This window comes from Rhamphochromis longiceps, linkage group LG15, assembly GCF_057381845.1.
Source record: "Rhamphochromis longiceps isolate RC_006_pf linkage group LG15, R_longiceps_female_GT1.1, whole genome shotgun sequence".
Taxonomy (NCBI): Eukaryota; Metazoa; Chordata; class Actinopteri; order Cichliformes; family Cichlidae; genus Rhamphochromis; species Rhamphochromis longiceps.
The window spans coordinates 40554999-40576223 of record NC_140571.1 but is presented as its reverse complement, the minus strand read 5'-3'; the positions used below and the strand labels follow the sequence as shown (position 1 = coordinate 40576223).

The 21225-nt window shown below is 41.1% G+C and overlaps 1 protein-coding gene across 1 annotated transcript in view; it reads left to right on the top strand.

The window, feature by feature from the left end:
- Nucleotides 1-162: 162 nt before the first annotated feature.
- rnf13 (ring finger protein 13) overlaps nt 163-21225 on the top strand; it is a 39662-nt gene continuing 18599 nt past the window's right edge. The window contains exons 1-4 of the mRNA XM_085382459.1: nt 163-363; nt 7052-7291; nt 7434-7514; nt 13859-13981. Coding sequence (XP_085238585.1) covers nt 7178-7291; nt 7434-7514; nt 13859-13981 — 318 coding nt within the window. The 5' untranslated portion in view covers nt 163-363; nt 7052-7177. The remainder of the gene's footprint in view (nt 364-7051; nt 7292-7433; nt 7515-13858; nt 13982-21225) is intronic.

Here is a 21225-nt window from a genome sequence, read left to right as displayed (position 1 = left end):
AAATGTAGCCTGGCAAGCCCCCCTCATCCGAACAAGGCTGTTAACGGCAAATGATTGTACCGTCACGTGGATCTGTTTACGTCTTGAGTCACTTCCGGAAAAACTGACGATTGACAGGTGCTTTATCCAATCAGAAGCTGGAAGTAGAGTAGCGGAAGTGTGCGCTATCGCTTGAAAGAAGAAGCTAGCTGAGGGATTAAACTGTTTACGGTCGGGTTTTTTAACCCTCCGCTCTAACGGAATGTAGTATATCAAAACCTTGAACTTGCATATGTATCTTTACACAGCTTACAGTAGAGGAAAGCTATGTCGCTGTCAGCAGCTCAGTTCCTGGACGAGATAAACGCGCAAGCAGAAATAAAGGTAAACACCCGGGAGAAGCGGACTAGCCACCCATGCTAACCTAATGCTAAGCATTGTAGAGGGACGCTCTGTTTTTGTAGCTAGCTGCACACCTTTTAGGGTGTCCTCCCTGATTTATTTATGTACACAGCTACATCCGCAAAAAGCGTTTCTATTTTAAAGTGCTTGACATTACCGCTGTCATTATCGTGGGAGGAACTGTCTTGTGTGTAAAGGGTATAATTATTCCCTGGGGGTTGGTTAAACTGTTTTCTGATGTGTCGCTGAAAAAATTGGGGAGTGTGTTTCCTCATGTCACTCATGTCAGGCACACTAATAATTAAATATGTCCACCTTGCCGTCATTGCACGAGGTTTTTCCGTAAAATGCTGCTGTCATTTGATGTTTAGTCATCATGTGCAGGTCCCCGCGATGTTGCTTTCACTTCCCCTTTGAGCTTTTTTTAGTTATTAAGAAAGAAAACTACTATTTTACTCCGGTTTAGTCTTTTTTTTTTCTGGCTATGCTGCCACAGTTTTCACCTTACTTGCTAATAATTTGTTGGATTTGGATCTAATAGTTGTAAGCAGCTGTTGTCGTTGAGAATGCAGACTGGTAAGAAAGCATGTTTGAACATTTTTTTCTTTGGATTAATCGATAGCTCTATCACGTTGTGCAAATAAACCTTAGTGTTGGGTTACAAGTTTATGTTGTACTGTATGTACCGCCATAGCTCATCTTTTCTATGCATCACTGAGATAGGCGGCTTTAAGTCTGTATGTCATGGATCATTAAATAATAATGCATAAAATTATTTACCTTGTGAATTCATTAGGTGTAATGGCTAATTTTAAAACACATCGTGTTGGGTGGAGTCCTCAGAGATCCAGGACTAGACCCAGGACCAGGGCACAGTGTGATGACAGCAAAAATATGTCATATTTTTATTTCATCTTGATGGATGAAATTCTTGGAGTGGATTTAAGCGACTTTTCTTCTGGCCAGCGAAAGCTGGCCACAAAGTTATGAGGCTTAGTATCTCTCTGCATCACACCACTTTATTGATAGAATATCCTCCACAAACCATGCTCTCAGTTATACCTAATACAGGTGACGGAAGTAGGATTTGACTTCAGTGTGCAGCTGTGGGTGTGTTTGGTCTTCACACATTCAACCTTGATTGCCATCTCCTCACCGTTGGCATGTTGGTGCGGATTCCCAACTCTCAACTCCATGGCTTCACCTTTGTCACCTGTGTTAGGTTTGTGTGAGAGCTCAGTTTGTGGAGGTTTCTCATGGGATGGTTGTCAGTCAGACAGAATGATGGAAGCGGATTCTGGCAGCTCTTGTAACCCCAGCTCTTAGCTCAGTCTTTAGTTGCATTCCTTGTTAATCCTTTAACACCCAAGTATCACACATGCTGCCTGGAGTTATTTTGTAAGTTTGGCTGTAAAATGAAAAAGTAATTCTCATCATTCAGGAACCATTTGAATTTCCTCTCTAGCCCAATGTGGTTGAGGGGTTATGATAGTGTGAAGTACACACGGTAAACTGCTGCAGAGCTGATTTTTCTGTGTGTAGACAGCAGTACCATGTGAATGCTTTGTGCTACCGTGACACAACGTAAACTAGTCTTCTCTTCACAAATGTTAACAGAGTTAAGTTACTTAAAGAGTGCTTGTAAATAGGGCTGTTCGATATAACAATATATATTGGATGACGATATAAAAAAGTCTATCATTTCATTTTACGCTATGGCAATATTTTTTTCATCGTTTTGATGGTCACTGTAGTGGCTATATTAATTTCTTAAAGTTCTCTCTTTCTCTTATATTTAATAATATACCACACTACAGACAGACAAGCGCTTGTTTCTATGTGTTTAGCAACAACAACGGTAACACCATCGCGTGTCCGCTTGTTTATGTTTCACGTAAACCTTTCACAATAAAGCTCAAGATCCTGTTGAGACTTTTCAAAATAAACTGAATCACTTGAAAGAGCAGATTATTTACGGATGAGAAGTAAAAAAGAGCCGCCAGGTGCTAAAAAATAAACCTTAGACTCAAACGTTAGAATAGGCTTTCTAACGTTTGAGAAAGAAAACGGCAGCCGTTAAAACTTATGTCTAAAAATGTATCGTTTCATGCATCGGTTAAAAAACTCGACTCCAGCTACATGACGCACAGCTGGAAACACTTCCCGCAAGTCGAGCTGCCCGAGATTCACAGAATTTACAGAAAATGTTACATTTTTGTGATTTATATCGTTATCGGACGATAGAATTCTTATATCGGGATATGAGATTTTGGTCATATCGCACAGCCCTACTTGTAAAGTGGGCTCACTGGTGGACCCACTGGTCCTGGGTGGCAGAGCAGAATATCTACCGAATGAAAGTCAGTGGATCGATCCCTGACTTCTTCAGTCCACATGCTGAAGTAACCTTGGGCGAGATGCTGAATCTCATGTTGCATCCACTGGAGCGTATGTGAATGTTAGAAAGCTCTTAGGCATAGATGTAAGTGGTGTATGAATGTGTGTGTGATTGGGTGAATGACAATTGTAGTAGAAACCTCTTTAGGTCCTCAGCTGGGTAGAAAGATGCTATGTAAGTACAGGTACATTCCTGATTTAATATTAAGTGGATAGAAGAAACTGAATTTTTAATTAATGTAAAATTTTAAATAGTTTTTTGCTTTTTTTGTGTGAACAAAAGAATCTATTCTTTTCAAGACTTGCATAGTAAAGGGGATTTATTATGCCTCTTTCTAGCTCTATATACACATTTCATGGACTCCACTAGAGGAGCTCTGCAAGTCATCGTAAACTAGGTTTTCATGCAGGCTTTGAGTATTCAGAGCTTGCGCCTCACGGGGATTACTTTACTTATGCTAACCTCATTATTTGAAATAGTTTTTAAAGAAAACATCTCATATTATATCTGTCTATCTAGCTCTCTAAAAGAGAACAAGACAAACTCGTAATGAGTCCTGATTGGCTGGAAACAGTTACTTAAGTAAAGGCGAAGCCATAGAGAAAGTACCTAAAGTTTCAGATCTCTCTGATTAAAAGTACTTTTGTTTTGAGATTGTTTGACTTGGCTGAGGGCATCAGGCTCTGCCCTCACAAAGCAACATGCTGTACTTGAGGTGCTCAGTAAAACCTTGTTTTGTGGGAAACGGCAGCAGCATTAGCAGGACAGTAGGGAAAGTTACATAACAGCACTTTTGTTTCACACAGATGTGATCAGAGCTCAGAAGTAAACAATTTAAAGTGACTGTGCAGATTGGACGGCTAAGATGGGCGTGATTCATGATTAAATCCACAATAGTTTGTTTGTAGCTCAGATTGAAAGAAGATTCGCCTGTTATTTGTACAAGCAGATATTTTTATGTACATTTAAATCACTAATTTTAGGAAACGAAAAAGAGAACGTTGTTATTATTATTAAACTCACTTTGTATTTCCAGATTATAATGATTAAAAGAAGTTTACTTCGAGGCAAAAATGCTACAAGTCTCAAGTTTACATATAGTACCTTAATAATAAGTGAGAACTGGTGTTGCTAAAGCTGTTAGTGCCCATCTGTACCCAGCATCGCTACTAGAGCAGGGCGATATGGCCAAAAATATTTATCACGATATATATTTGAAAATTTGCGATAACGATATAACTGACGATATAATTGATGCGAGACAAAATACAACTCCACAACATTACTAGTGCAAAAAGACAACCTTCCATTTATTTTCACTTAAACAAGAAGCTGGTTTTTATGTACATTAAAGCTTTATAAAAATGTAACAGTGCAAATGCAAATTCCTTGCTGAAAGTTTAACCAAAAGGCATTTCCAGTAGAAATGGGCTGACATATCCTGAGCATAACCATGTATAATATCCACTGAAGTTAAAAAGAGGTGCTTTGCAACATTAAACTGCAGTGTGCAGTACGTATTTTTCGGACCATAAGGTGCACGGGATTATAAGGCACATTAAGCGAAACAAAGCAGTCAGATAAATCAAACTTTATTCAACTCATTCTTGCTTCCTCCACTTCTGTACCATTGATTCATTAGTGTTGAATTCTCTGGCAGCTGCTCTATTCCCATGTTGTTGCAGTCTATTAATGACTAACCTCATATTGTGGATGGATTATCTCAGTTGTTCTCCTGACTGAAGTTTGGTCCGTTTACAGCATCCTGCCATGCGACTGAATTTGTCTCCAACTATCAGGAACCTTAACGTTAACTTTTACAAGTGGAAAAGTGTTAGTGTTCGTCCTCCAGCTTCACTGTTTATGTTATGCTAACATAGCTGTGTCGCTAGCGATCACGTAGCACATCATTATATACCAGCTAGCCCAACTTCAGTAACCCTACAAACGTCACTGCTGTTTAGTTTCCTGTCTTCATTTATGTTGGAAGTGATAGCAGAGCTGTACGTTTGAATTTTTTCAGAAATCTCTCAGTCAGAACATGCTATATCATGCTTAGGTAACTAGCGAAACTAGCGTGCTAACTTCCGCTAGCTTCCTGCTAACTTCTAACTCCGTTAAATGTAATAAATTTTGTTTTCATGGATGCCTGGAAGTTAAACTTCATAGTTACACCTGGTAAAGCAGCAATGCTGATCGTTTTATTAAAGATGAAAGAATTTAGACAGTTTTTAACTCTCAGTGATGCTGCAGTGTTGTTTGACCTGAGAAATACGGGGTTTAGGACCCAGATTACTCCCAGATTTAAGAGCATCTTAGTCCGACAAATACGACAATAAGGACAGCCGCTTGCATGTTCTGCAAAAAATGTGCTTTGTCGTGTATCTGACGGACAAACACCAAACCAGTTCCACATCACTGAAGTTAAACCATTTTTACAAACCAATTCTGGTTCATCTGTTTCACTCAACAATCGGCCATGTGCGTATGAAAACAAAGGCACTGCGCATGCGCGTTTTACTCATATTCTATCGCGATATTTCATTTTCCTATCGTTGCCTAACATTATACCGGTATTACCGTGAACGGTATAATATGGCCCAGCCCTAATCGCTACTACAGTAATCTAGATAAACTAGACATGTGGCATTAGTCTGTCAGTGCGTTACATCTTAAGCATACACGTAAGATCAAAAGTTCACATCGCATACACATCCTTCTGACTCACACGCTCTTCATGTATTAATCTGATTAGAAAACATTTTCTCTGAAAGGCTCACAGTAAACTCGAAACTCCTCATGAACTGCTCTTCCAATTTGGCAATAACACCTAAGCTTGGAAGGCCTTCAGCTCTTAGTTTCTCCTGACCAAATCACATGCTCCCCTCCACTTTGCGACCTTGATCCCTTTTAGCTCTGATGTTTGGGATGAAGCTCACTAAAAGAAAACAACATGATATTCTAATATTGACTTGCAGCGATAATCTAATGAAAATTTGCTCCAGCAGCAACCTGAAAGTCATGCTTTTTGTCTTTGTTTGCCCCCCAATAAGGGTCCCTCCCAGCATCCAAAAGAAAAAAAAAAAAGATTTTCTGATACTAAACCTGGGATTTATACCCTGCTCACACTTGTCTGTAAAGTTTATTAATAAGAGCAATGAAAGGAGACACAGGGGAGGTGCTACAGTTGATAAGTTGTCTTTTTTTCCTTGACAAAAACATTAAGTGTATGATTCTTCAAAATTAACAGATATTACACAAAATTACACTCAGATTCAAAATGAATGCTTTGTGTTTACCGGATGTACTAGAAATGGAGTAAGGCTACACTCAGGCAGAGGCTTATACATTATGCTTATGCATTGCTGCAGCAATCTCGAAGCATTAGAAAGCGTCATCAAACAGTCTAATATGTCGATGGATGAAACCTGACAGGCACTGTAGCTCATGTGTTTGACAAACCTGATACTTGGCCACTTTGAACTCTGCTGTGGACTAAATTATGGGGGGGAAAAAAGCATTTTGAAGTTAAGAAAGCAGCATCTGGTTTAGTTGTTGGCTTTCAGTGTTATTAAAGGATTGACTTGTGAACATATATCAAAGACTTGTCTGCTGATCTGTCAGTTCTCTTCTAAGAGAACAACCTGATTCCTAGAAGGTCTTTGGACATTAAGAGGGTCTAGTTTCTACGAACTGTCTAAACCCTGGAATAAACTTTATTCCCTGCTTTATTTATTTATTTTGTCTTCTGGCTGTAAGCATTTTCAGATCCATATTTTTGTTCTATAGGCCTCTATAGACCTAGAGGCCTTTTATAAAGCTTCCTGTTGACCTAATAGAAGATTTCATCGTATTGGGGGAAGGGTGTAAAATTCAGAGAGATATAATAATCAACCAGCAATATTCTTACATCAGTCCACTGTGCTGTAGTTCATACAAAGGCTATCACCTCATTCAAATCATTACTTCTGAGTAGACCCGATTCACAAAGTTTCTTTAAAGACTGGGTGCTTATGATAATGTGGTGATACTGAGCTAAAATCACAAATATTTTTTGCTAAGTCCATTTAAAAAGTATAATTTAATTAGGTCATCTAATATTGGCATGGTGGACAGTAAACCTTATGTGTGAAGCGCTGAGTTTCCTTGACAAAAAAATGCCATTTTCCGAGTTATTCCTGGCAAATTTGCCATTTTTCTGAAATTTGCTATGAAGCTGTTGGTGTTTAGGCTTTTAAAATGGGTCTAAGTGTACACCAATGTCGTTTCCAGGTGTGACCACAACAGTTGGCGTTTCGGGGTCCAGCTACAGGCCAGCGTGCGTGGTCATTTGTGTGCCTGCTTCGTGTTGTTATAAGTGAGTGGCTTAGCAGCTGGGGGTTGCAAAGTGATGCCAAGATGCTGCTGTCCCTGGGAATGCTGATGCTGTCGGCCACACAGATTTACACCATCTTCACCGTTCAGCTCTTCGCCTTCCTCAACCTGCTGCCCGTGGAAGCCGACATCACTGCTGTAAGTAATCCTTTACACAAATGCATTTAGAAGACCAGTTATGCTTCTTAAAGGAAAACGTTAGATTAAGAAACTAAACCTGCCTCTTTATGTTTTCATAAGTGTCTTGCACTGCTGGTGAATTAGTTTTCCTTTCTTTCAGTTCTCATTTGACAACAAAACGGACACCTTTGATGATTTGCCCGCAAGGTTTGGCTACCGGCTCCCCAGCGATGGACTTAAGGTGAGTGCAAAGAGGCACCAGGTTTGTTTTTATGACTTCTGGCTTAGATGTTTGCTGGGAATTTTTCACTTTACAGCTCCATTGGATTAAAGTTTAAACAGCTAAGATGCAAAGTTCCCAAACTCGAGGAAAACTATTTTACATGTCCCGAAATCTGAGCAAAGTAAAGATTGTTACATGTACAGTCAGAACAAAACCTGGTTGTACAAAACGTGTTGATGCATGTGACAGAAAAAACCTTTTAAATGCGTGTAATCTTTAATGCTTCTAAAATTGCATTAACATGACTAAGTTTATGAAAACAGTGGAAATATCAATAGAAAACAAAATAGTTGCCAACATGAAAGGCTGATTTTTATAAAACGTGCAACTCTGCTACAGAGACGTACAGATCACACCCCAGATGGGCTCAAATGAAGAGCTGTTAAGATTTAATTATATGTGGTGAAGGTGCTGTTAACCATTGTTGCTTAGTGTTGTTGTGAGGCTTCTGTATGACACTGTGCAACCAGCAGTCCTCTCAGTGGCTCTCCTACCAAGCTCACAAACAGAAGGGGTGATTCATGTCTGCTGCCTAAGCGGGTTATTGTGGTGCTTCCCACAGTGAAGAGCTCGCTTGTTGTTATCGTACAAAGGCTTTTCACACCAGACCAAGCTGATATTGACATGCTTTGTGCCTTGTTTCGTATTTTCTGTTTAATGCCCGAGTTAAATGATCTCTACTCAGTCGTATGTATTGATCACACTTATCTGAATTTAAGAGCACCATAACATGAAATGATTCTTGTAGGATTGCAACAACTTGAATATGAACTTGGCTAGTTGGGCGAGGCATACAGCCACGTGTTTGTAATTTGGCTTTCTTTTACCACCACATCCTTCCTTTTAACACGCATACAGTGCACCTTTGCACTTGGTGTTTGGTGTAAAACTGTTAGAGCCATTTATATACAAGCCTGACCTGTATTAAGCAACTGGAAATTATTACTTATTAAAATTCTTGCAAAGGGGTCGTAGACTGCAGTGTCACCTCCAAAGTTCCTTCTGAATGCATACTGCTGTTACTTGCAGTGTTTGTTAAGAACTTGTTAGACCGTAAGACTCTTGCTCCTCTGCAATGCCAATAAAAACCTTTGGCATCACAAGGCAACAGAAGCTTGTTTCCAGAGGATTCCCCCTTGGGGCTGGACGAGGCTTCAAACATAGCCTTCGCTGTTTCCACTTGCACAGCGTGGGCTGTTTACAGTCTCGATGCAAAGCTACTGCAAACATAGCTGTACCCACCGTGCAGGGTGACATAGAGGTGGGGTTAATGTGCAGCACGACAGAAAAGTTCTGTGAGATTTGAGGATGCAGAAACTGGTGAAGGTTTGATTTTTCCTTTTAATGCTAGTGTAGTCAAAACATTTCATTCAATAATTCAATTCAATAAAACTTTATTGAGGGGTTTGAACAGCCGGTTCCGCTTCCTTAATTCTTCGATAAGCCAGGGCCAAGCCAGCTCGATCAGCAAGAACCTGTTATCATGGTTCTGAATAGGTAGATATCTTCAGCACTCAGGCTCACCCGAGCCCAGACTTCTCGTTGAGAAGGGGTGTCAATTGCATTCAGAGACCAGTTGATCAAATCCATAATTGTCTTTTAGGTTTTAGAGAACAGACTGTGAGAGAGTGTTCCAGGGAACAGTAATACAAAAAACACGAGACAAGACAAGGACATTAGAGGCTAAGCAGGGAAGCTAAGGGAGAGGAGGAGGAGAGGAGAAAAGTGCAACCGCCTTCGTCAAGAGCAAGAGCAGAGCACGTGTATACATTCAAAGGTAAATGTATACATGTTTTGCACAAATACTTTTTTTACTTGGTGATTTTAAGTTGTTTTTATGCCTTTTCTGCTGTAGACAGTCGTCGGCAGAGGTTTATGTTGTCTGATTCTCCATCCGTCCCATACCAGTGAATATTATACATCGGGATCACTCTGAGGGAATTTTTTGAAATTTGGTTATATTGATTACACTGGTTAGATTTCAAGTTTAAGTTCATTCTGACACAATGAAACATGTTTTGTTTTGTTAGCAAAACTCAAATTTTTAAGTGAATTTGACAAAGTTTTCACAGATTAAAGAATTTTACACCGGGTACCTTGCTGATGCAACCGCCAAGAGCTTTATGTCTCCTCCTGGAATGTGTAAACACTCCACTGTCTGATTGGTTAAAATGATGGCAGACATTGTATAGAAGAACACCCACTGAAACAATTTTAGTTTTAAATCTTTGGGAGAACTTTGCAACAGCAGAAATGGAAATGAAAGAATTACTTCGAGGAACAGGAAGCTCGACAAACTTCTTCTTTTTTTTTTTTTCATCGGGTTTTGACACATTTGATTGAAGATTCTATATTTCCTCTTTTTTAATGTCCCGTGACAACAGAAAGTGCCCGAAGGCGTTTGGAAATTGCAGCTGGATGTTGAGATTTGATTCTGTCCGGTCTTTGGTGATGACATTTTATATCTGAGAGATCAACGTTCACGTCTGGTCAGACCTGGATTAGAAGTGCAAGGTGACTGGTTGGCAGCAGCTTACGATTAGTTGTGATATTATTGCCGACACGAGCAATTACAATACCATTTGGCAACTTCATGTGATGTGAAGTGAAGTATTATACAAAGTTCACCATCATGGAAAGTTTTAGTCTTTATCAGCTCTGCAGGTGATTCTGGAAGGAATCATCTGGGTACTGCGACCTCCTATTTATTTATTTATTTATTTTTTAAGACAACAATAAATCCAACTTGAAATAACTGCCCCCCCTCCTCCCCCCTTTTTCCTTTATGCAGTTGAGTTATTTGCATACCACCGCAGTTTCAGATGTTTTGTTTTCATTCCTTTTTTCATTTTATTTTATTTTTTTTCACCCACTTTCATTTCCCCAATCCGAGCCTGGTCAGTAGTCACAGTTTCACCTCGCTAAAGTTTACTCTGGAAAGTCCGCGGTTTGGCTCATGCAGCAGCAGATGGTGACCGACTACAACTACGCCTGGCGTTGTTGTTGCTAAATGATCCTCAGGCACCCGTTTAAAAATAAACAGCTTTCTATTATTTAAATGGGTCTAATGCTGCATTCAAAGACTAATTGGAAAAAAAAATAGTCAAAAACCTAAAAAAAACTTATCGGTATTTGTTTAGATTTCTTTTTTTAAACTACAAATACAGCGCAATATATCATTACTGTAGTACATGTAGCACATAGTGATTACTGTACTATAGCTCAGTTTGCTTGTTAAACCACAGTAGAGAGAAGGCAGGAAAGCCGAGAGGACGACCAGGGAATGATCTCAGGTCAGATTCAGACCTGAGCCTTACAGCACATGGGTTGCACCAGATAGTTCTAATTATTGTTTGTGTCTGGATGACTTAATCAAGTTTTATACTCTTTCTGTGTGTGATGAGTAACTTTGTGCCTATTGCCTAACCAGGCCATAAATGGATCTGACCAGTCAGACCACTGCGTTTGACAACGAGTGCGCTCATAGCTCAAAATACAGCCTGGTACTGAATATACAATGATATGGAAATAGGGTTATTTTACCTCAGTCGCAGCTAGAAGCTGCTCTGGGTTGATTTCTCTGCCTCCTCAGATGTGATCCCAACAAGATCTCAAGAAGTTAATGAACCCAGAATCTCTTCTGTTCTGTCTAATTCTGGGACATACACATTTCCTCAGTAAAATGTGACCCAGAAACATACCACTTTTTTTTTTTTTTTTAAACATATGTACACTGCAGCTGCACTGCGTCAGCGTTATTTCTGTACAGGATGAGTGCAATAAGTTTCAGTAAGATTGTCCCAAAACCAAAATGTAACACTAAACAGGGTGAAGTCAGTGTCTGTCTGAATAATAGCAAGCTCTCACTCAGACAGCATGACAAGCTCGCTGGCCATGCATGAGGTCGGGTTTTGAAGTGCTTTATGCAGGTGAACTAATAATAATCATCATATCTGAGAGTGGAATCACACAGGTTTTAATCTGCTTACAGAAAGCCTCGGTCGAGCGAGTTATTAATTGCTTTGTTTCTATCTCTCTCAACCCCAAGCAAAGCTGCAAACAAGCCCTGTGGTGAGATTTACACTGACGGGATTAAGTGTAATCACTGTGCAATCATTTGAAAGAGTTGGCTTGGCTCTTGAATTCTGCAACAACACAAAGTCCCACAGTTTGTTGGCACTTAGGCACTCTGTTAGCACTCTCTGCAGTTGTTTGTACTCTAGTCAGTAGGAGAAGAAATTAAATCGTTTTCTGATCCTATTTAACGCTGACTCTCTTTAAATGTAATTATCAGTTTTATTTTGGAGAGCGCTACTCCACTAACAGGTTTTATTAATTATTAGCCTTTATTTGAAGCGAGATTTAAAGAAAATGCTTTGCTGGGTTAATTGCTACTACCGCAGCAGCTCTGCAGTCCCACCTCTTCTTTGTGTTCTTTGTGACATTCGCAGCTGGTTAGTTGTGCAAAAGTGCTTGTAAGAATATTTGAACCACTGCATTCTTTCCATCATAATCATGTTAAATGAGTTGTCCTCAGATGGTGCTTCTTCCACATGTGGTTTTCTTGCTATGATGAGCTAAAAAAAACTGTTACGGAATAAATTAGTGCTTTTTAAGAGTTACTTTTAAAATTTCTTTTATCTATAATGTGTTTACCCTTTTTTCACATCTCTGGAAGCATCACAGCTGAGGTGCACTGTCTTTATTATTATTATTTAAAAAAAATGCCTAGATGTTGATTTAGTTAGACTTTAAGGTGATATCGTCTACTGGTTAAGTGCGGTCTTGTTGCACAAGCTGAACATTTGTGTCATCTCGGTTTGTATTTTCAGGATCCACCCCCAGGTATTTCCTGTTTCCTCCCCGGCTCCTGTCTCTGCATTCTGCAGTACTTGCAGATGTTTTGGGGGTCTTTTTTAAATTGCTTTTTATGTACAACAGAGGGCGCTCTTGCCACTGGTTTCAGGAGTCAGGAGGAATGTGAGGCAGTAGCACAGTGATGTCATTTAACAGCAAGGCTGGGCTGCGCTGGAGGCACCCAGAGGTGACGACAATGTGGGAAGCGGGTGATTCCTCACGTTCCTCCGGTCTGTGATATATCAGAGAGCTCCCTGGTCTTTGAATTTGATCTTCCCATTAATGTTAAACTAAAACCAGACACTGCCTTTAGTCAGCATCTTTCTCTTCCGTGCTGTCGTTAACTTCCAGCTGATTTGTTGGCATTTCCCGTGTTGAGTTCAGCTGGTGTTCTGGAGGCACAGAGGTGTGGCAGCTGGCAAGATGTGCACAAAGAATATCAGTTTCCTGCTGGTTGAAACTGGCCTTATGTGTGTGGTAGAAAGTGCTGACTCTCTTTGATATACTGGGCTGGCTTTGTATATGTGAGAGAGAGAAACACAGAGCGATGGAAGTGAAGGCAGAGTCCCAAAGTCCCACAGCAGCTCACACTTCCTGTCTACCACCCTGCCTTAGACAGACACACACACACACACACACACACACACACACACACACACACACACTGGTGTTAGTTACACTTCCATTAAAGCGGCAGAGGTTTTTGAAATAGCTCTCCTCGTGTTGATTTCTTCTCCGTGCATCTCATCTGGTTCTTTGCTTAGTCACTTCTATTTTTGTCTCCATTCAAATTTTTTTTCTGGTTTTCCTATTTTGTCCGCAGCTATCTTTTGTGTCTTTTGCTGTCTGTGCTTTTGTACATCTTTTATCACTCCCAGGCTTTCTCTTTCTTCTCACTATCTTCTTCTCGTCCATCACTTCAAAGCTGTTGTTGGCTATGTTACTAAGGCAGGAAGCAGCAGCAGAGAAGAAGAAAGAGGATCAGATTTTTGAGACAGTCTGAGAACAACAGCATCCTTGATATGTAGCTGACTGTAATATGTATGTGTCTTCATTCCAGTGGAAAGTTCTGCATTCATTATACATGCATCACAATGTCACATGAATATGGTGCATGTAGGGGTTGCGAACCAATGTTGCAAACCAGCAATTTATTTTCTCCAGCTTTCTTGATGGATGCTGCTTATCTAGGAGGACAAAGGTTTAAAGCTTTAGATTAAGGAACGAAACTCTGTTGTTGACGCATGTTAACCACACGCAGGCACACGCAGATCCCAGAAATCTCGCCTACAATGTAAATCTTGGAAAGAACTGAAAAAAGGCACCTCAGATATGTTTGAAGTTTGAAAACGTGATCTAATTCTTGTTTAACTTGTGATATAAGTGAACCAAATAAAGATAAATTTGGATGGAAGTCACATTACCCCTTCATAATATCCCCACAGGGCTTCCTGATTGGCGCTCGACCAGAAAATGCCTGCGAGCCCATCGAACCCCCGCCGAAGGAAAACTTGACGGGCAACTTCATCGTCCTCATCAAGCGGTTTGAATGCAACTTTGACATCAAGGTACCATATTCACACCAACGATCACACACAGTATATTACCCCAGTTATTGTGTTTGAGTCCTTGTCTGAACATCTCTAGTCCTGTTGTTAAGGTGCATACCCGAGCAGATCCTGTGATATTCTAATTGCACTGAATGATTTTGACTGCTTCCTGTGTGAATGCTCATTTAAAGCACTGAGAGCAACAGAAAACGCACGCTATTTCAGCAGCTGTAGACTGGTCAGGGCCCTGCCACTGTGTGCTTCACAGCGCATTCGTGTCAGCAGGTGGTGTTTCTGAGTGGATTCTTACCAAAACTCCTAGATCAGCTCATCGGGGCAGAAAAACAGGAAGAGGCCATTTCCCTAAACACAGTTTCCTGCCTCTTTCTTTTCCTCCTGCAGCTTTGTGATACCTGATGTGTGGAGTTGAAAAATGTTGGTTCCCAAATGAGTTTCCCAAAAGAGGCCTGAGAGCCGATCCTCATCAGTCAAGTCAAGTGTGTTGGGAGCATAGTTGTTTCCCTCGAATGGTAAAGCAGAGTTAGAGTAATGTCAATCATGTTGTAATCCTGACCTGTCAGTTTAAAGAGGAGAGGGAGCTTCTAAACTCGGATAAATCCAGACTAATCTATGTAATAAAGCTGCCCCCCTGGAGTTTTCTAGTTGACTAGTAGCTGCTAATTCAATGGATTAGACTACGAGTCGATTAAATACATTTCTGGGGTTAAAGAGAATGTGATTAAGCTTCATGTCGCTGCACCGAGCATCCGACTGGCTATTTCATGTGGCCAGCTTTGGGATAATTTATTGTTTTTAAGCTCAAATTGGCTTGAGGGGGCTCTATGTCATCTTTTAGCTTTTTAAAAACCCACATTTGGGGTTTCCTGTCATGTGTAACTAGGAGCTGCTGATAACGTCGCTCTGCGACTGACTGGCTTGAGTGTCCATCAGTGAGGTCACTGTTCGTCCTGTGACCAACCGACCAATCAAAAGTCCCTCTGTCCTCATTGACTGTTTGGGTGACTGTCAGGGGGAAGAGTGGCCTACAGTGACTCTGGGTTTAAGCTGCTTTTAAATGGCTCAGGTTTCGAACACATTTTATTGATTTGCGCAGATGTGGAAAAGTATTCACCAGACTTTATTCCCTCCCACATAAAATCCATCTGTAAGATGAGAGCCAAATACAAATCACAAACATTATGTGCCCTTTTTTTCCCCAGAGGTCTTGAGGACACATTTTTGCTATATGAGTTTCCATAAAGACGTTCGTCAGGAACAGCATCTATCCTGAATCTCTGCCAAAAACTTTACGGTTCCTCTCTGAATAAAAAAAAACATCAACCTTGACATTAGAATAGCCAAGAGTAGTCATTAGAATAATTTGGCATTTTACTATTGATGGGGCACCCTGACCTGACTATTTTGGATGATCTGTGCCCAAATTAAGTTTTTAAGTGTTAACTCTGATATGCCTCACACTGCCTGTTGCTCACAGATTTGGAGTAGCAGAGAGGAGAGAAAAGAGATGCAGCATTAAGATGAGTAATGGGCTAAAGGAGAGGAAGGCATGCAGCCTCTTGGCCTCTTGTTCCATTTATCTGTCTCATTTTCTTTTTTTCTTGTACTGTTACCTTTTCCATTCCCCCCTCCTCACCCTCCCCGCTCTGCCTTATACCGTCTGGGTTGTGCCTTTTTATTCATTCAGTCTCACATTTCCTGTTTTCTCCCCCCTCCCCCCCCCTTTTTAAACTCGTTTTATTTTCATTTGCCATCTCTCTCACTTTTTCTCGCCTGCTATTGAAACTGTTGAGCAGCCATCAGCCATGTAGCCTTATAAGGTCTTACTGCCACACACACACACACACACACACACACACACACACACACACACACACACACACAGAAACATGTTGACAGACAGGGCAGTGAGGTGTTTCCTGAGCTGGATTGTAACCAGACTCCACATAGTTGTGTGTCAGACACACACACACACACACGATATATACACAATGCACATATTCTGCTCCATCATAAGCTGCCATTTAACCCTCTGTGACCCTCCTATGGAGCAGCTGAGATTTTTAAATTAATTGTTTTTTTTTAACCGTGTGTGTTTCTTGAGAGACTGAATCATCAGCCATTAGTCATAATTAATTTTTTTTTTAATTTTTTTGGAGCTGCTGATATTTCACAGCTTCTTCTGATTAAAGTGAAATTATTATTGTGTTAAAGCTTCACTAATTCTTGCCATCTTACTTTAAGCCAGAATTTCCCTTGTCCTTCCTAGCTGCCAACTGTGCATCCCACCACGCTTGTGATGTCAAACAGCATCACAAACAAAAAAAAAACAACCCAGTGATGAGTACAAATACTAAAGCTGCTGTACTTGGTGTCCCTGATAACATAATAATAATGAGTATGCCACCAAAACACGTATGATTTGACTCATGCACATGTTGTAATCATGTTTGTTGACATCTGTTCCATAAAAAGGACAAAAATATACATATATGAAAAATATTCATAAGGAAAGCTGTGGATGGATGGAGGAAAGGAGTTCTGATTCTTGTTGCTATAACCACATACTTACTATTTATAATAGTTTTAAACTTTACAGCAACACCATAAAGATAAAGGCTAAAACTAGTGAAAACTAATAAAGCCCAATTTGATAATTATGAGAGTAAACAGACATTTGTCAGTAATCTCTGGGTGTGGGTGTCGGGGGAGGTCGTCTTTATGTCTCCTACTCTTTCTTTATCACCTCTCCAATCTCCTTTCCCCCCCCTCAGTCTCGCTCTCCCTCTTTCTGTGAGGTCTCAATTCGACCTTAATGATTGGTCATCTACACCATCATCACTTGGAGACACACACAGACATGTGGCTTGCCCCCTCCCCTTAGCACTCTCTCAATCACCCTCCCAGTTGTTTCTCTTTCTTGCATCCCTCCCTCCCTATCTCAAACACACACACACACACACACACACACACACACACACACACACACACACACACACACACACACACACCTTCCACCCTTCCTCCCTCTTAGCCGGGCTCAGTTCCCTCCAGAAGCTGCAGGGAAACAAAGGAATAATAGATTCCATCTTGACTGAAACCAGGCGCTCATCTGTGGGGGTGTGTGTCTGCATGTGTGGGGTGCAGGGGTGTCACCCCTGCATGCCTGCAGTTTCGTCCTATTGCCCTCTATTTCTTTGTCCTTCTGCAGCCTCCTGCAGCTATTACACCTAGCCATTAGCATCCAGTGATCAACAGCGCAGAGTTGTAATGGATCCTGTGGCAGTAATGCCAATAAAACAGACACTCGAACACTTAACCCTTCGTCAAGCGTTAGCACCTCGTGTGTGTGTGTGTGTGTGTGTGTGTGTGTGAGAGAGAGAGAAAGGGAAGGTCGTAGGAGTCTGTATTGAAGCAGGATCGGAGATAGGGAGGGGTGAAGGGATGTTAACAGGCATGCTTGCTCATCGTGTGTGTGTGTAAGAGCAAAGCATTCCTCCATGGCCTTTTTTTTTTTCTCTTTCTTTTTTGTAAATAAATCTCCAGAGAGCGAGGGTTTGCACTTCCTGTGGACTGGGATTCTTTGAGGTGGTGTGGAGCCCCTCATTGGTGACCTTTCTGGGAGGAGGAGAGAGAACGGGACAGGAAACTCTATACCCTTTTCCTCCCCCTCTCATCCATGAGCATCCCCTCCTTTTTCCCCCCATTTCATCCTTTGCTGAATGACCATCCATCCCCCCCCCCCCCCCCCCCATTTCCCCTTCAGTAACACACACACACAACAAGTCTGTATATGTTGCGATATAATATTCTAGTTATGTAATACAGACTCTTCTTTTACTCCTATAAGCTGTCCTTTTGAACAGTCAGTCCCTCTGCTGCCCTCTGTGTGATTGTTTTCTGGTTTAAACGGTTCCTACTGATCCAGTCTGTGAATGTTTTCGCTCTTATCTGGTTTTGGGTAATGTTTGTGCAACAACTGTGGCAGGTAGAGCTGACAGCTTTCTGTCTGGTGGAAAATTCCCAATCATTGACCTAAGTCGTGCTATGATTCATTCGAAAACTTACCGCTCAAAGTCAACCATTCAGTCTGGTGCAAAAGCTCTTTGTTCTGTCAGGAAGCTGCTAAATCCAGGCGATAAGATTACACATCAAACATTAAAAAGCCTCTTGCTACCAGAGTTTAGTTAAACATAGCCTGTAACCCTGTACTGATGTGATTCAAGAGCATGGTTGGAGAAAACTGGCATATAATTAGGGCTCACATTGTTACTTTACTAATTGTAACTTTGGTTTGTTGTTCATGAACTCAAAAGTCATTAAAGAGTATTTTTAAGAAATAAAGGAAATTGGCACTAAAGGTTTCCTCTGAACATATTACATCTTCCTGAATCAGGATGAGTTCCCAGAGCATGTTTTTGTTTTAACCCATATCCATGTAATTCTACTTTTCAATTTCTTACATGGTTACTTTTTTAACTAATGCAAAGTTTTTTTTCTTACTAGTCTGAATAGAAAACTCAAAATCAAAGCCAAAGTTGAGTCTAACAATCTTGTAACTCTCAACAGTGAAGTACTGTCTTGAATTCGGGCATGTTTACGCTATTAATCCCTATAATAAAAACATTTGTAATGGATTTGTCTTCCTGTTCACTGTCACATTAAAAGCTTACACTGATTTTGAGTGGAAATGGGTTGTACAGAGTAAATTCGGCAGATGTTTTTATGTGATCTGTGTCGATGAGAAGTTACAAAGTGCTTATTCACCAAGTCAAAATGTTGCTGCAGAAATCCAGTGAAGGAAAAGCGCGATAAACGGGTGACCGGTTAAACTTCATCGCTTTAGGCACAGTCAGATCATCCTAAAGATGCTGACGGGCGACCCCCGGTACCACGATTGGTTTCTAGGGAAAAATGTGTATTGCCCAACAGTTTGGTGAGTGGTTTCTGTAACGACTTTCCAATAAGCTGGCACATTGGTGTCACATCACCTAAGCAGTTTCTGGTGCGTGCCCCACATCTGTACGCAAGTCCAAACATCTTTGTGTCTGCTAGTCTTTTTTTTAAATTCTGTAACAGTCATAACACAGCTCTCATTCGACTTATGCACCCCAACTCCAGATTGTCACTGCCGGCATACCTGCTGCAGAAAACGCGGTCAAAAACTGTTGCGCTTCACTGAATGCATGAACCTCTTCCTGTATAACTGCAGTAACTCGAAAGATAACGGCTTCCTCCTGTCCAAATGCACAACAATAGAAACAAACAATTAAATGGCTCTTACACTTGCTGAAGGTTGCTGTCTGTTATTAGGTGAAAGTCAGTCGTAAAGATGGACTGGGGAACCTCCTTGCGATTTCTTTGGTTGATTGTTGCTATGGCTGCCTGTAGTTTGATTACAGATATTAAAGAGGCAAACTTTTCTGAAAACACTTGCTAGCTAACCATCGAGCTGCAATGACTTGGAAACATAAATGGGGAATGTTTGCCTTCAATAGGCACAACTTCCATACCGCCTCTTCTGTACAAACTACATCAGTCACAGGGAGGGTTTTAATGCAACACTGTATCCATGTGCCAGTCTCCATGTGACAAATCTCACCTTGTAACAGCAACCCATCTGCCAGCAGGTGAAGTCTCTCCTTAAAGACCCTCCCACTTGGTTACCAGGGGATTGCTGACTGATCTTTAGCCCTGTGTGGCTGTGTGTGGAATAACACAGTCCATGTATTCCTGGATATGAGTACAAATATAAATACATTGAAAAGTCACAGTTCCTGACTTTTCCTTCAACGCCACAGTCAAAGTTGGTTAGCACTGGTTCTGGTGGCTAGTAATTCCCCTCCTAACCTTGCTTCCCACATCTGCCTTACAGTAAATACTTTTCAGTGCACAGCCTGTTTGTGTTGCAGTGACCTCACAGCCCCCAAGCCCCCCCCCCCCCCCCCCCCCCCCCCCCACACACACACACACACACACAGAGTCTTCAGTCTTTATTTAAACAATGATCTAGCTTCCTGCACACACTCACTCAGTCTTATGACAGGGCATGACTATGGCTGACTGGATGTATGACTAGCTCGTGTGTGTGTGAGAGGGTCCTGGTTTTTTTTGTTTTTTGGAGCTTGTTTTATATCCATTGCAGTTTGTTGCGGCAGGAAGCTGCTTAAGCTGCAGATCTAGACACACATCCATTTATATTCACATATAAAGGAACTGTAATGCACTTAATTGCACACAAATGGACTAATTTAGAGAGCTGATTTGGCTCCATGTTTCAGTCATTGACCTTTGTTCTCCTTTTCCACCTTTCTAGTTACAGGTAAAACTCTACACACATTTATACATATCTGTATTAATACAAGCAGCTATTTAAAAAAACAACAACAACATCCAAACATACGTGTAGTTACAGACAAACACACTTCAATACCTTCAGTTCAAACATAGTCTCTTTCAAACCCAGGCTTGGATTGCACAAATTAAAGCTGTAATGTGTTATCAGCGAAAACATGGCCCCACCCTGCAGTTTGCAGATTTATTGAACTCTTTATCTAATTGCTAGTCTGGACCTTGAAACTAAAACCCAGCTCTGCCCAGCATTCCTCTGAAAACCCGAGGGGAGGGAGGGAGAGTGAGATGAAGGAAACCTGAGGAGTTGAATGAGATGAGGGCAGGGAGGTATAATAAAGGCATGAGAGTGGAAATATCAGCAAAGGGGCTGGGCATTTCTGAAGAAGCTGGCCATCGGGGTGATATAACAAGGGTAATGAGGGGGGAGAGGAGGAGGTTAAATTTAGAGAAGAGAAAGTGATGGAAATGAAAAATGTGGTGTTTTGTAGGGAAGGGATGGGTGGGAGGAGAAAACAAGGAGCAGGAGGGGAGAAAATGGGAGAGAGGCAGTTAAGAGCAGAGAGGAAGAAGGCAGTTAAGACCTGATTTGGAGCTGCAGTAATGGGAAGCTCACATTTGCAAAAAACTTGCATTGTCCAGCTTTTAAAATCATTTAAGGCAAGAAATGTGAATAAGATGTCCTGTGCTGCTCAAACTCATTTACACAGAGCTGAGGTCAAGACTGCTCCATGCAAATTTAGCGGCTCCGAACAAGCTCCACGCTGTCGTTGACTGCACGAGACACGAGAGTGGAAGTCAAATAGATAAAGAGGCAAAAAGCATGTCTTCAGTATAAGAGGAAAGACAAGTCAGTGTTGTTGCTGCAGGACCGCATGCAGTGCTGGCAGCAG